Source organism: Pristis pectinata, chromosome 26, assembly GCF_009764475.1.
Source record: "Pristis pectinata isolate sPriPec2 chromosome 26, sPriPec2.1.pri, whole genome shotgun sequence".
Lineage (NCBI taxonomy): Eukaryota > Metazoa > Chordata > Chondrichthyes > Rhinopristiformes > Pristidae > Pristis > Pristis pectinata.
In genome coordinates this window covers 21,832,912-21,848,799 of record NC_067430.1, presented here as the reverse complement: position 1 = coordinate 21,848,799, position 15,888 = coordinate 21,832,912, and the positions used below count along the sequence as shown (strand labels likewise).

Below are 15,888 nucleotides of genomic sequence, written 5' to 3'. Positions count from 1 at the left end.
AAGAGCTGTTGGGATGGATGTCCAAAGATTTTATGGAACACTTCAAAGGAGGAAGGAAGCAGGGATGCTTATAAAGGGAATTCCAGTGACTAGGCCCAAGCATTTGAAAGCATGGCCACTAGTGGCGGTGTGATTTAAAAATGGAGATTTTTAAATGTAAGAGGCCAGATATGGAGAAGCACAGATTTTATATCATTGGAAGACTGAAAGATTCCTCCTTAAATGGAATTTGACATTTGGAGCTGTAACATTGATGTCTTTCCCAGTCTGTGTGCTCTATGCTTCCCAGTTAATATCACAACGTAGACAGCTGTGGTGGAATGTGTGCTTTTGAAGTTCTAACAGGAAAGTCAAAAGGTGCTTTCCTGAAGTAATTTTTACATAATCCTTCAACATCATAGCTACAATATGCAGCAAATAAAGGTGAACAAGCCACATGCATCTGGTCTAAATGGTCAATTGATGTTGGCTTTTGAACTTGTGTGGTAAATATCTAGTAAAGGGGAACAATTCATTTTATTGAGTACAGGAAGATATTTCTGTGTTTTAGTGATCACATATATACATAAGTATACGTAAAACCATGCATTATGGATTTCAAAAGTAATTCACTGTCATTTAGACCTCCACAATTTATATCTACAGAACTGTTAACGTTGAGATACATACTGGATTGTCCTTGTGGAATTATTATGCAAAGGTAAATGTCATAGAATCAAATTCTGTGACTGATGGTTACTTAGTTACCAAAATGTCAGGTATATGAAGCTGTACTTCAGGACTCATTTAGAAATTTAGGAAATTATATAAATATCAATATAATTCCAAAGACTTGTGATCTTTTACTATTTTTAGAAATATATGCTGGATCATGTATTACAAAAATTTATCAAGGCCTTTTCAATAGCATGTCACAAAACTATGGACCTTTACTTTCCAGAAGGAAAGGGCAGCTGACATATAAGAGCATCAATATCAAGTTTGCATCCAATTTGCATATTGCCCTACCTTGAAGTTATTTTACTGTTCCTTCATTGTCATTAGGTCAAAATTTTGGAACTCTTTATCTTGTATCAATCAATGCTGGGTTTCATATGTCCTCCACAACTTGTGAATGAATGAAAAACAATCTGTCAATATCTATAGAGGGCGAAGGAAAATTAAGTTTAAAATGGAATTTTTCATTGGGTGTGATTTTCTATCTAAAGTATTGGATTGAACCACAAGTCAAAATAGGTAGTTCCTAAATTTGAAAATCATACCCTACTGTACCTCATCCACTACTTGGTCAATGTAATGGGAAAATAATGAATTCCTCTAAACCTCCATAATTAACCATTCTTTTCCCTGTTGGACAAAGATGATTAAATATTTTTCATCTTTATTTAGATTTTCAGTTCCCAAGTCTTTTTGTCTCTGTGAGAAGATTTTGACCATGGATCCTTAATGTTTACATTATACTGGGAATCATAGATCAGGAAATGATGTTGAATGCTCAGTTACTGAAACTTCCCTTAACAAAATTTCAGTCTTGAATGGAGACAATATGTATCAGATGGAACATGGAACATTTGTTCTCCATACACAAATGCAATGAAAATGTTTATGTAAAACAGAACACCATTCAGTAGGATCATAGCTGGTGTGTCCCTGGGCTTCACTAACCAGTATTGATCCATACTAGTTCATTGATACCTTATCTATGAAAATCTTTCAAGTTCAGTCTTGAAAATTTCATTTGATTCAGTATTTGCAGCCTTTTGGAGAAAGAGTTCTTGATTCTTATGTCTAGCAAATATTAAAATTTGTCTTCAACCATGGAGGTAATTTGGCAAGACACCCATCATCAATTTGAATATAAATTTATATCAATTTAAAGTAAATTGAAATGAACTTTCCCATTTTAGAGACTGATCTATTGAAGGGTTTTTAGGGCCAAGGCTCATTGTCCAAGACAGCATTAAAATTAATACAAAGAAGATGTGCAGAACCAGAAAGCCTTGGGCTTAAACACTCAAATTGTCAAAGGAAGTGAAGATTGAAAGAGTGTTCTGAGGTCATCACAAAATTAATTTGTTGAAGTGATTTCCACACAGCAAGTATATTGTGGGAAGGAAGTTGTAGATTGAAACATTTAAGTTTAGAAAGAATGAAAGAGGAAAGTCAGAGGAGGTATATAGTCGAGATGAAATAGAAAGAGATAAAAAAAACCTATTAACAAGAAAGAGATTGAAGAGCAAAAGCAAGGGAAAAATTGTTGGTGAAACCATAGTTCTTATTTTATATTCTCGATTTGTGAAAGGAATATTAGACAATAATTTATTTACCTTAGCTGAAAGTTAGACCCAAAGGATGTCTCTCCTGGCCCAGTAGGAGCCAGTACCACCATTTGTTTATCAACATTTGTAATCATTTTCAATAGATAAATGGAAGACACGATCATACAGCAGAATAGATCCACCTGACATTAATATGGTGAACCATTATTGAAGGATGATTGAAAGAAGCTTCAAAAAGGTTTGACACCAAGTCGAAAGTTGTTGTGAATAGGCTCGATTACGCAAATTTTCCATGAAAATATCCTGCAAACAACAAATGAAATGAATGCCAATTTAGTTTGCATCTCATTGAGGGGGGAATTATAGTCTCGGACTAGAGAAGAACTCCTCTTCATGAGGTATGCCGTATTTATTGCCTTATTTGGAAGTATGATACTACTTGCATACTACTTCAGCACTATGCTGCAGTGTCATCATGGATTATCTGTTTAAAACATTATGAACTTTGGAAATTGAAACAGCAATGGGTCATTCACCCTTCATACCTGCTTTGCCATTCAACAAAATCATGGCTGATCTCTTCCCTCAGCTTGACTTTCTTGTACTAACCCCATACTCCTTGATTACTTTAATAACAAAATTCTTTCCATCTTTATCTTGAATATACTCAATGACTAAGTGTCTAGCTCCTCTTAGGCAGAGAATTCCAAAGATTCATTAAGCTCTGATTGAAGAAATTGCTTCTCATCTCTGAATGGCTGACCCCTCATTTTGAAGCTGTTCTAGATGTCCCACCCTTGGGAAACTTCATCCCTGAATCTACCCTCTCAAAAACCCAGTGAGATCACTTCACATATTTCTAAACTCCAGAGAGCACAGGTCCAGTCTTTTAATCTTTTCTTGAAGGACAACCACCACCTCCCTCCACAACCCTTCCCCTCTCCCCCACCATCCCAGGAATCAATGTAGTGTATCTTTGTTGTACTCCTTGTATTGCATTTTATTTTTTCTTGGGTATGGAAACCAGACCTGCACATAATATTGCAGATAAAATCTTATGAGAGCCTTGTGAGTTAGCAGTAAGACATCTCTATTCTTGTACTCAAATCCTCTTGCAATAAAGGCAAGCTTCTAGTGATTTGTGTACCAGGACATCTTGTTGTTCTAACATCAACACCATTTAATCTGTCACTTTTAAAAACAAAACTCCACTTTTTCATGTTTTTTACCACATTGAATGACCCCACATTTTTCCACACTGTATTCTATTTGCCACTTTATCGCCAATTAACTTATTCTATCCATTTCCCCTGAAACTTTCTGTATCCTCCTTAATGCCACACTTCCATTCAACTTTGTGTTATCAGTAGAGTTGGATATTTTACGCGTGGTTCCCTCATTCAAATCATTAATGTAGATTGTGAACAGCAGAGGCTCCAGTACTGATCTCTGCAGCACCCCATTACTCACAGCCCATCAACTCGAGAACAAAATGACCTGTTCGTTCCTACATTGCTTTCTGTCCATTAATCAGTCCAGTATATTACTCCCAGTCCCATGCACTCTACTTTTGTTAAATGACCTTTTGTGTGGCAACTAATTGAAGGCCTTCTGTAAGTCCAAATGCATCACATCCATTGTTTTCCTCTTCATCTGTTCTGCTAGTTACAATCTCAATAGATTTGTCAAATATGATTTCCCTTTCATTAATCCATGTTAATTCCACCCAACCCTATCATTATTTTCTAAATGCCCTCTTACTAGGTCATCAGGTCTTGTGGCTTTATCAGTTTTCAGTTCCTAATATCTTCACTCCATTGTTCTAATTATGTTAATTTCTTTGATTCATTTTTCTTTACTGTTTTCAGCATTTTTCCTGTATTTTCTTTTGTGAAGACAGACACAAAATATTTGTGTAATTTATGTGGCATTTCCGTACTCTCCAATGTAATTTCTCCTGTCTCAGTCTGTCAGAGGCCCACATTAACGTATGCTAATCATTTTCCTTTAAGATATCCATTGAACCCTTTAAAATCCGTCTTTATGTTTCTCGCTAGCAATTTCTTGTGAGGCATATCAGACCAAAGGCAACAGCCAAAAGAAAATGCAGCAAGTGGGCAAGTCTTGTTTATGAGGCAAGTGGAGGAACTGGCGTCTGTGACACTGTTGCAGTATAAGGGTTAAGGGCTGACCTTGCATTGGTTCCACAGGTTGCAGTGGATTAGTAATGCAAAGAACAATTGAATAGTTTTTTTAGGCAGTTGTAAAGACATTTTTGGCAGGGTGTCTAGTTTTACTCATTCATTTCCAATTGAGCTTTATTGGGGCTCAGGTGTGTAGTAATGTTTCATTCATCTCAGTCCCTGGAGGCTGATGAGAACAGATGGAAGGTGGCAGATCAAAGGTGATACGAACTTTTCAGGCAGGTTTGGGCACGTACATTTTGGCAAAGATTACATTTTCTCTGGATGGCCTGTGTGATTTAATAGTCACACACTGAGGCCCTCTAGTGTCCTATTGGAAATATGCATTGAAACAAGTGGTATGCAGAATAAACACGTGCATTGTGCACACACTCTCGCAGATGAGGATAGTTCATGTGACAAAGCATAACTGAATACTTGTGAGCTTTTCTGGATGGACTGTAAAATTATTCATTATTTCTGTTGATTTTTTGAGCTTTGTTACCTGCACCAATGCAGCATCAAACCATCAATATGTATCGGTTGCTAGCCCTTTTACTGTGAACTTGCAAGTTTAAGCCCCACTTTTGGCCTTGAAGACTTAAATTGGGCTGACTTCCCAATGCATTGGTGATATAATGCAGCATTTTCAGGGTAAATGCCTCTTGGATATAACTTTAAACCTCATCTGTGGTAAAGATTCAACACCACTATTCCAAGAAGAGCATGTAAACCTTCCAGTGTCCTAGTTCCTTTCCTTAAAAAAAATCACTAAAGTTAACGAAAAATGATCATTCGTCTCAATATTATTTGTGGGATTCTGCTGACTCAATACCATATTAGCATTTGTATGAATAATTATTGTCCTTCATCTTGTGACTTGCTAAATGATGCTTCCAAGATATGTTATGATGCTTCTTAAATTGCAGGCCTTTCTTTCTGTTCAAATCTTTGAAGAACGTAAACAGAAATGGCACAAAGGATAAGAACCATTGTAGCCCAGCTCCCTGATTCTCTCTCCCTCTGGAGAAGCAATCTCTATCAACTTTGCATCTCTACAATGATCCAATTGGAGAAATGTAGGTCTTCACCCTCAACCTAGCAACCTAGCATTTGCTTCGACTTCACATATCACCAAACTCCCCTTAATTTATTATGTATATTGTAACACATTACTTTCAACTTAATTCCTGCAATTCTTGGAATCTTCGCCTCATGATCTGCCTATATACAAAACAGGAGGATGATTCTACAATTTTATATTTCCAACAAGAAGGTCACACTTCCAGAAACCACATGTAAAGACAAGCTACAAAATAATAGAGCTGACCGTTTTACTCATGCTTCCTGTGTAAGATTTAGCTTCTGTTCAGAAACAGTGGTTGTTTTTTTTAATGAAGGCACAATCTTGGAGTGGATCCATCCTATTGGCTTGGTCAATGAAGCTAGTATTTTCCTTCCATTTTAATGCTAAGGACTTCTTGTAGTTCTGCACTAGTTAAAATTAGATATATAATTCCTTCGCTCCAGTCTTTTGTTCTTCTTGAAGGCACTGATCCATGTTGCAGTGTAGTTCCAGGAGTACAGATTGCCTTCTGCACTCAATTAATTGGCAAGGCCTCTTTAGTGGGTTTGTACTAATTGGTCAGCTGAGGCAGAGCAGTCATCAAATCCACACCCAATTCTGTCATCCCCCATTATCCACACAAAGGCATTTTCAATAAGGTTACTGAGTTGAAATGAAGAGTTAGAGCCCCTGAATACTGGGACAAACTAATGGATGCTTACTGCCACCCCAAGTGAGATCACTAAGAACCAAACCTGAAATCTTCTGTACTGCATGGAACAACAACAGTGTTTGCTTCTGTGTGCAAACTAACAATTGAGGAAAGAAGTCATTAATATGATTAATAAATGTGTTCTGTTGTTTTTTTCTTATATTTCATACAGTTATTTATCACAATCTTTTTTTATTGATTTAAATCATCATAATTTGTTTGTGCTAAATGAAGAGTAGCGAATACAGCGTCAGTCTTGATGTGCCATGGACAGGCTCACCAACTGTATTTAACACATGTTAAGTTTTAGTTAGGTAGCTGAAAATAATTTGGTGTATTTGCACTGTAAATAAACCAGGAAGGACAGTTTATTTATTTACCATTACCTGTGTTGAACATGTTATACTACTGTTTACAAGAACATGAGAACACCAGCAAAGGATAGGAAAGTTTGGGATGAGGAGATTCTGTTCATAAACCACCTTTTGAATTTGATCCTGTCCATAGCCAAAGTCATGAGAGAGCAACTCAAATGCTTTTTTCTCCCACTGGGACTACCAAAGGAATCTACCAGTAACGATGCAGGTCCAGTCTTAGAGTAGATACCTTATTGCATTGGTATTTGAAGCTCTGTTAACTACCTTTAAAACCCACTGAGTTAGACTTAACATGTCAGTAGCTTAATCCACCTCTTGCCACTAGTGCATCAATATAAGTGGGTAACTCAGGGCATGTCTTAATTATGGCCTTCAGAATTGATATGTGTGTTATGCTGACACTAATGTTGTTGCTCCTTTACTGGTACATGCAGAAGAGCAGTGATTTAGGTTGTTCTCACACGACCTCAGTCAAACTGTTAATTTCTAAAATATAAAATTTAAAGGGCCTGAAAGATCAGTCAACAATGTAGGAATGGAGTGAGCAGTAAAATAAAGTAAGAGAAACGAAGATTATAGAAATGAACATTAAGCTGAACAGGAATATGGAGGGATTTTAAAATGGGAATAAGAATCTTGAACTGGATAAAGCATGAACCGTTGCACCAACTATATTTAACAATTATTAAACTTCATTTAGGTAGCTGAATATAAATGCAATCAAAAATAATCGAAAGCAGTTCCATCAGTCTGTGATTGTGTTTATGACTGCGTGTTTCTTTGGTTGCAGGGTACTTACCCATCACTGGACCATCCTATATCCAAGATGGCTCAGTCTTCTCCAGCAGATGAAGGTCCACGTTTGAACATCTCTCTGGAGTAGTTTGTAAGTGTGCAATTCTTTTTTGCAATTATGAGATAGACTCACCAACAGTAAAGCAGTTGCCCCTCCAGCAATATTAATACTTATCTACTGCAAAATCTCAGCCATCGTTGGAGATGGTTTTGAAGGAAAGCATATTTAAGGACATTAAAGAGGAAAAGGAGATTGAAAATGGATAGTGGTTTGCAAGAATGGAGAGTCAAGAGTTGGCTTCTTCAGGAGAGGAGTACTGAAGGCAAATCAGCCAGAAAGGGGTGCATACCTGGAGGGTGAAAATAGTTCCTAATTTATAGGAGAACCAGAAAGGGCTGTTGGATGATTAGCAGTTTGGAGGGGTTAGGGTCAAGGGAGCAGTAATTGATCCTCATGGACAAGATGAACTCAGGGAGGCCTTTGTCCTAGCAGCACTATGGGAGTACCTTCACCAGAAGGACTGCAGCGGTTCAAGAAGGCAGCTCACCACCACAATAGGAATGGTCAATATACTGGTGATAGCCAGGTTCTGAAAATTAGTATATTAAACATAGAGAAGCTAAGGAAGTAACTGGGGATGAAGCAACTTTAGGTTTTGGACAAGAGGGAAACTGAGGAATTTGACCTGGTGGACTTCTGAAAGGGAGGGAAACAAAATAGGCAGATGATCTCAGACTTAATGGCAGTAAAGTCCATGAGCTTCTTACACTAGTTGGGATGGTAAAAGTATAGGAGCTGGGGAGGTAAGAAAATGGTCTGTAGTAGATAAAAGAAACTAAGAATTGATTTTAGGCATGATTCTGGAATGGTGAGCAGTTTGAGCAGATGAGTGCAGGTACCATTACTGCACTATGTTGTCTAGCCTGATCTGGCATTGAAAGCTGAACCATCTGTTCAACCTATCTATTCAAGTTTGTGTTCCTTGGAATTAATGGAACAGGTTCAACATCCAGGGTTGTGATCAGTAACAGTTTTAATGTTAGGTTGAGCAGATTTGTGACTGAATAAACTGTCTTGGTGAATGAAAGGCCAAAGGCTAGACAGTGGAGGCTTAGAAGTCCTGTTCTAAGTTTGTTTTCCACAGGTGGTCCAGTAGGAAGTAGAGTTGTGAGGCAGAAGACCAATGTGGGTAGAGGTTAACATAAGGGTTTATTATTATGAGACGATGGGAACAGTGAGACCATATGGTATTGGTATTGGTTTATTATTGTCACTTGTACCGAGGTACATTGAAAAGCTTGTCCTACAAACCAATCGAACAGGTCAATTCATTACACAGTGCAGTTACATTGAAATAGTACAGAGAGTTATAGGGTTACAGAGTTGATGGGGGTGACCATGAATGTGAATTGGGTACCTACATGAAGGAAGAATTTAAGAGAAATTTGAGTATTGATTCAGTAACTCACCGAGGGGAAAAAACCACAATTGGTGGATAGGCAAGTTTTGGTTTAAAATAGCAGTAAAAATGAAAACTCTATCAGAGCCAGGGGAACAAACAGAGGCGAGAGAGATATTATGGGAGAAAGAGCAAAGGAAAGCACCCACTGGGCCAAGGAGAGAGGTGTACAATAAACAACTACAATAAGATACTTACTACTTAGGGCCAATCTTCATTAGACAGCAGGGGTGCTCCATTCTGCTGAAATCAGGAATGGTGATGTTGACTGTCAATAGTACTGGAACTGAATGAAATCAGGAATTGGTAAAATAAGCTGCATCAGGAATCAGTATCAGTTAATCAGTGAGGTTAAGAATGAACGTCATTGGTAGTTGGTTCCAAGTGGCCCTGGTCATCTCTGCTGATTACCCCTGGGACTTTACTCTGAACTGCAGCAGTCATTGTGGGAATTGTAGGAGAAGGAGGGGCTGCTCTGAGCTGGTGATGATTGTGGTGGGAAGGGCAGGCTGAGGCACCTTTGGATGACATGGCAGCCAGTTCATACGCTGATGATTAAAATAATGAGTTGCTGTACAATCACAGCTAAAAAGTACCAGTTTAATTCTCAGTAGTGGTGATGTAATATGCTTCAAGAATCTGCCTGAGTTCCAAATGTTGTTTGTGCCCCATCGGCACAATCAGCCTTTCTTTCAAGGGAGCTGCATACAAGGAGACCAATGCTTCAAAATTTCTTATCACAAAGAAGGCCATCAAGGTATGCCACCTCTTGGACCAATCCCCTTCCCCTGTAACCTTTCTTACATGTCATTAATTCTCCTACCACCCACATACACTAATGATAACATACAGTAGCCAGTTAACCTACCAGCATATCCTTGGGATGTGGGAAGAAAGTGGAGCACCCAAAGGAAACCCATGCAGTCATAAGAAGAACATGAAAATTCTACAAAGACAGCAGCAGGAGTCAGGACTGAACCAGGTTACTGGAACTATGAGGTGGCAACTCTACCTGCTGTACCACTGTGTTGTGCCATGAATTATTGTGACTCCAAACATTGTGTCAGGAAAACTAGTCTGATTCAGGAATCTTGACTTTGAGTCAGGAAACCATGACAGTCTCCTTTACGATCAAGGTAATTGTCTGAAATCAGGACTGGGTCAGAGGAATGAACTCGTTAGATGCCAACATTTCTTCCAAAAATAATCTTAGTTTTAAAGTGGAACGCATGATGCATTAGCTGTTAAAATAAAATGCACTGGCTAGAAATTTGCACCTTGTTGCATGTTATGACATAATAGAGTAGGTTATGTATAACATTGACTTTAAAAATCATCTGCTACAATTTAGCACATTTATTTAACTACAGTGTCAACTATCCATAGAAGGGCAAGCTCCTATACAAATACCAAACAGTACCAATATCTTTATTAGTATCACTGTATTCCCCACATGAATTTGTTCATAGTTCAGCACAAACTGATGAAATGTAAGTGACTCCTGCCTAATGTCAGTGGGTGGATATATTTCTGCAGTAGGAAACAAATGATATTATCATTATAAATGGAAATTTCATTCAGGGAAACTGCAACTGGTTGTAGAAAATCATAACTACCACTAGGGTGAAGTGGTAGTGTTCTCAGATTCAGAATAAGACACATTGTGACAGTACAGTAAGGGAAATTTTGATTTGCATGCAACTCATCCTACGTCTGTCCTGGGAGTCCTTGATGTTAACACCAAACACCTGAAACTAAAGACATTGGATTTCCAAGCATCTATATTCCATCATCTGATGAACATAAAATGCCTTGGAAAAGTTTTGTTCTGCAAAAATCTCTTCCATCCTTTCAATTACAACAGCTCGTTGCATACTTCTCACCAAATAATGAAGAATAGGGTTGGCATATCTGAAATTGGGATTTATTTCATTGAATTGCATTTGGTGAGCTGTGGAATTTGTTTGTTTCAGAGAACCAGACAGTACATACTTTGATATTCCACAAACCAACCTCTCCAGCAGCAACGAGGCTGTGCCAAACTTGTCACAGAACCGAACTGAGGTTTGCATGGACGTGTTTCAGATGAGGGATGTGAATGAATCTGTGATGGTGAGTTTGGTCAAAGCGACAGCTTGAATCTTTTGGTTCATTTTGTGTGGATTGGTAATGGAATAATGATCAAGAAAATTTGTATTGTGGAATATCATGACATACCAAAGGCTGATGCTGAAAATTAAACCTTTTAATTTTTCCTCTGTTGTAAAGACTAGATATGGTTAAGCATTTAAACTGTTGTGATGCATTTCAAGAAGAATAAGCAAAATTAACTTTGGATAAATGAATCGACAAATTGGATTGAAATGCCTAAAGTTTGGATGGTGTACAGGAACAAACACAAAATACAAAGGAGAATTGATTAAGAAGAACAATTAATTGATTATGAAGAATAAGGTTGTCCACTGTCACCTATTTTGTTCAACTTTTAGAAAAAATGCTTCAGATGATATCCTAAAAGATAATCTCGCGGAACATATTTGAAGTCTTAAAGGACTGTGGAAGGATTTTTTGCCAGATGATATTTTGCCATAGGTGAAGCCTTCTGAAGATCTTTTGTGCTATACTCTCCATCAGATGAATGAATTATTAGCCAGATGGTAGGCTGGCCAGGGAGACATGGTGAAAATTGCTCCAGGTCTGTTATTATTGGCACTATAAAGCTTAGGAAAGGAATCTCAAGGGTACACATGGAAGATAAAGGAGCCTATCTGTCCTAACTGTTCATTAATATCAGTATTGATGGATCCTAATAGATGCTATCTTTGGCCTAAATACAACCAAGAAGTTATAAAAGATTCTTTAGATTTTATCATCTTTCTTCAATAACGTAAGACTCTCAGTGCAGATGAAGTTTGTGATGCATAAAATATATGATCAAAGAGTTCTCATGATTCTTAACTCCCAAGCACACACCTAATGGACATTCCCCGGCCTATATTTAATGTCCAATAATCATTCAGCTATGGGATCTGCATACTTGAGACTTGCTGTGTATACTTCCTCTGCTGCAATTTCAGTGAGAATTTGTCTGATCTCCTGATGTAACAATGTGGTATGGTGACCCAACACTTAGTGCTGCTGGGTACACTGGTAGATTAATTGGCAATAGCAAATTACCCCTTACCCTTTATTGTAGAAGAGTGACAGAAGAATCAAAAGTGGAGTCAATGAGCAAGTGAGAGGCAAGGGAGATGATGGAAATAAGCAGAATTAGAATAGGACTGACAGTTCTCTGTTGGAAGTTAGCACGGACTTGATGGGCGAAAGGGCCTCTTTCTGTATTGTAGTAAATAATGGCCAGAAGGTAAACAGAAAACTCCAAAGAAATTACACCAAACTGTCTTTCAAATAATTTCTCCAAGTATTTTTGACAATCTTCCACCAAAGTTATGTTTGGTTTATCAAAAAGCCCTTGTCAAAAATATATCCCTGCTGTATATCTCTGCTTATTGATACCAATATTTCTGAGAGCCAGATAATTTCAATAGTTAAAATATTCATCACTATTCCTGGATAAATAACTCTGGTTTGATGGCTGAAAGTTTGTATTATTGTCTCCAATTTAGCTTACAGGTTCAATCCCCATCATAGAATTGAAACTACAGTCTAAGAAGATGTTCAGTGATATTCTGAAAGAGTTCAACTTAATCAGAAGTGTCATGGTTTACATAAGACATCAAGACAAAGCCCCAATTGTCTATGTTCTCATGGGTATTACTCTGACCTAGAAATTCACTGCACGTTGCCTGTTTTACAAATGTTCCTAAACCACGTACTTCCTGCACACCATATATCAAGATCAAAGAGGCCGGTGTGTTGTGGTACAACAGAATGGTGTGCGGTTTCTATATTGAATAAAGTGGACATGACAGCAGATTCTCACATCAACACCCCCTTCATTCCCCCCCACCTCTCCAGCATCTGATCACCATACAAACAACAAGACTGATGGAGTGCCACCAATACCAGCAAGTCCCTGATGCAATGCACATCACCCACCCTTATGTCCCCCCATTGTGGCCTAACCTCCCTAGTTTGGGAGAGGAGGTCTGTCTAGCATATTTTTGGATTTGAAGATATTTAAGGTCCCATCTTTTATGACCAAAACCTTGGGACTGGGTGGCAGCTGAATTTTTATGCAGTTAGACCATGTTCCAAATAATCATTGCTCCCATCATATCTATGCCATTCAGAATCAGACTCGGGTTTATTATCACTGACATATGTCATGAAATATGTTTTGCGGCAGCAGTACAGTGCAAGACATAAAAATTACTATAAGTTACAAGAATAAATGGGTTAAAAATCCTATATCTGAATGCACGGAGTGTCAGGAATAAGGTAGGCGAGCTTGAAGCTCAGATACGAATGGGTAAGTATGATGTTGTTGGGATAACGGAGACATGGCTGCAGGGAGATCAGACATGGGAAATGAATTTTCAAGGGTATACATGCTATCGTAAGGACAGGAAGGTGGGCAGAGGGGGTGGGGTGGCCCTGTTGGTGAGGAATGAGATTCAGTCCCTTGCAAGGGGGGACATTGAATCAGGAGAAGTAGAGTCACTGTGGATAGAACTGAGGAACTGTAAGGGCAAAAAGACCCTAATGGCTGTTATCTACAGGCCTCCGAACAGTGGCATGGATATAGGGTGCAAGCTGAATAGTGAGTTAATGTTGGCATGTGGCAAGGGTAATGTCACAGTAGTTATGGGGGATTTCAAGATGCAAGTGGACTGGGAAAATCAGGCTGGTACTGGACCCCAGGAAAGGGAGTTTATAGAGTGCCTCCGGGATGCATTCTTGGAGCAGCTGGTACGAGAGCCGACCAGGAAGAGGGCTATTCTGGATTTAGTGCTGTGTAATGAGCAGGATTTGATAAGAGAACTCGAAGTAAAGGAGCCATTGGGAGGTAGTGATAAGTTTTTATCTGCAATTGGAGAGGGAAAAGGGCAAATCAGAAGGGTCAATTTTGCAGTTGAACAAAGGAGACTATGGAGCCATGAGGGAGGAGCTGGCTCAAGTTGACTGGGCGGGCATCCTAGCAGAATTGTCAGTGGAACAGCAATGGCAGGTATTCTTGGGAATAATGCACAAGGTGCAGGATCAGTTTATTCCCCAGAGAAGGAAAGACTCAAAGAGGGGAAAGGGGCCACCGTGGCTGACAAAGGAAGTCAGAGATAGCATTGTGTTAAAAAGGAAGAAGTATGGCAGAGCCAAGCTGAGTGGGAAGATAGAAGATTGGGAAATTTTTAAGGTGCAGCAGAATTTAACTAAAAAGGTAATTCGGGAAGAAAAAATGAGGTACGAAGGCAAGCTAGCCAGGAATATTAAGGAGGATAGCAAAAGCTTTTTTAGGTATGTGAAGGGAAAGAAGTTAGTTAGGAACAATGTTGGGCCCTTGAAGACCGAATCAGGTGAAATTATTACGGGAAACAGGGAGATGGCAGTCGAATTTAATAAGTACTTTGGATCTGTCTTCACGGGGGAAGACGTAAGAAATCTCCCAGAGGTAAGGATGGACAAAAGGCAGAGGGTGACAGAGGAACTGAAGTGGATTGACATTAGGAAAGAAATGGTGATGGGTAGACTAATGGGGCTGAAGACTGACAAATCCCCAGGCCCAGATGGTCTGCATCCCAGGGTACTAAAGGAGGTGGCTCTAGAAATTGTGGATGCATTGGTGATCATTTTCCGATGTTCCTTAGATTCAGGGTCAGTTCCTGAGGATTGGAGAATGGCTAATGTTATCCCACTTTTTAAGAAAGGAGGGAGGGAGAAAACTGGGAACTATCGTCCAGTTAGCCTAACATCTGTGGTGGGGAAGATGCTAGAGTCCATTATTAAGGATGAAATAGCGGCATATTTGGATAGCAATGATAGGATTGGGTCGAGTCAACGTGGATTTACCAAGGGCAAATCATGCTTGACTAATCTACTGGAGTTTTTTGAGGATGTAACCAGGAAAATAGACGAGGGAGATTCAGTGGATGTTGTATACCTCGACTTTCAGAAGGCATTTGATAAAGTGCCGCGCAGGAGATTGGTGGGTAAAATTAGGGCTCATGGAATTGGGGGGTGGGTATTAACATGGATAGAAAACTGGTTGGCAGATAAGAAACAAAGGGTAGGGGTGAATGGATGTTTCTCAGAATGGCAGGCTGTGACTAGTGGGGTGCCACAGGGCTCGGTGCTGGGACCGCAGCTGTTTACGATCTATGTTGATGATTTAGATGAAGGCATTGTGAATAACATTAGCAAGTTTGCTGATGATACAAAGTTGGGTGGCAGTGCGACATGTGTAGAGGAAGTTAGGAGAATTCAAGGTAATTTGGATAGGTTGGGTAAGTGGGCAGATACTTGGCAGATGAAGTTTAATGTGGATAAGTGTGAGGTTATCCACTTTGGGAGCAGGAACAGGAAGGTGGATTATTATCTGAATGGTGTGGAGTTAGGTAAGGGGGAAATACAAAGGGATCTAGGAGTCCTTGTGCATCAGTCACTGAAAGTGAATGAGCAAGTGCAGCAGGCAGTGATGAAGGCTAATGGAATGTTGGCCTGTATTACAAGGGGAATTGAGTCCAAAAGCAAAGAGATTCTTTTGCATTTGTACAGAGCCCTGGTGAGACCACTCCTGGAGTATTGTGTACAGTTTTGGTCTCCAGGGTTAAGGAAGGATATCCTGGCTATAGAGGCCGTGCAGCGTAGGTTTACGAGGTTAATTCCGGGGATGTCGGGACTGTCTTATGCTGAGAGGTTGGAGAGAGTGGGATTGTACACGCTGGAATTGAGAAGATTGAGAGGGGATCTGATTGAAACATACAGGATTATTAAGGGATTGGACAAGATAGAGACAGGAAATATGTTCCAGATGTTGGGGAAGTCCAGGACCAGGGGGCATGATTTAAGAATAAGGGCTAGGCCATTTAGGACAGAGGTGAGGAAGAACAACTTCTCCC

At 39.2% G+C, this 15,888-nt stretch overlaps 1 protein-coding gene across 1 annotated transcript in view; it reads left to right on the top strand.

Annotated features, from left to right (window-relative positions):
• The first annotated feature begins 7,495 nt into the window (after nucleotides 1-7,495).
• tp73 (tumor protein p73) overlaps nucleotides 7,496-15,888 on the top strand; it is a 100,491-nt gene continuing 92,098 nt past the window's right edge. Inside the window, exons 1-2 of the mRNA XM_052039195.1 lie at nucleotides 7,496-7,503; nucleotides 10,846-10,984. Coding sequence (XP_051895155.1) covers nucleotides 10,943-10,984 — 42 coding nt within the window. The 5' untranslated portion in view covers nucleotides 7,496-7,503; nucleotides 10,846-10,942. The remainder of the gene's footprint in view (nucleotides 7,504-10,845; nucleotides 10,985-15,888) is intronic.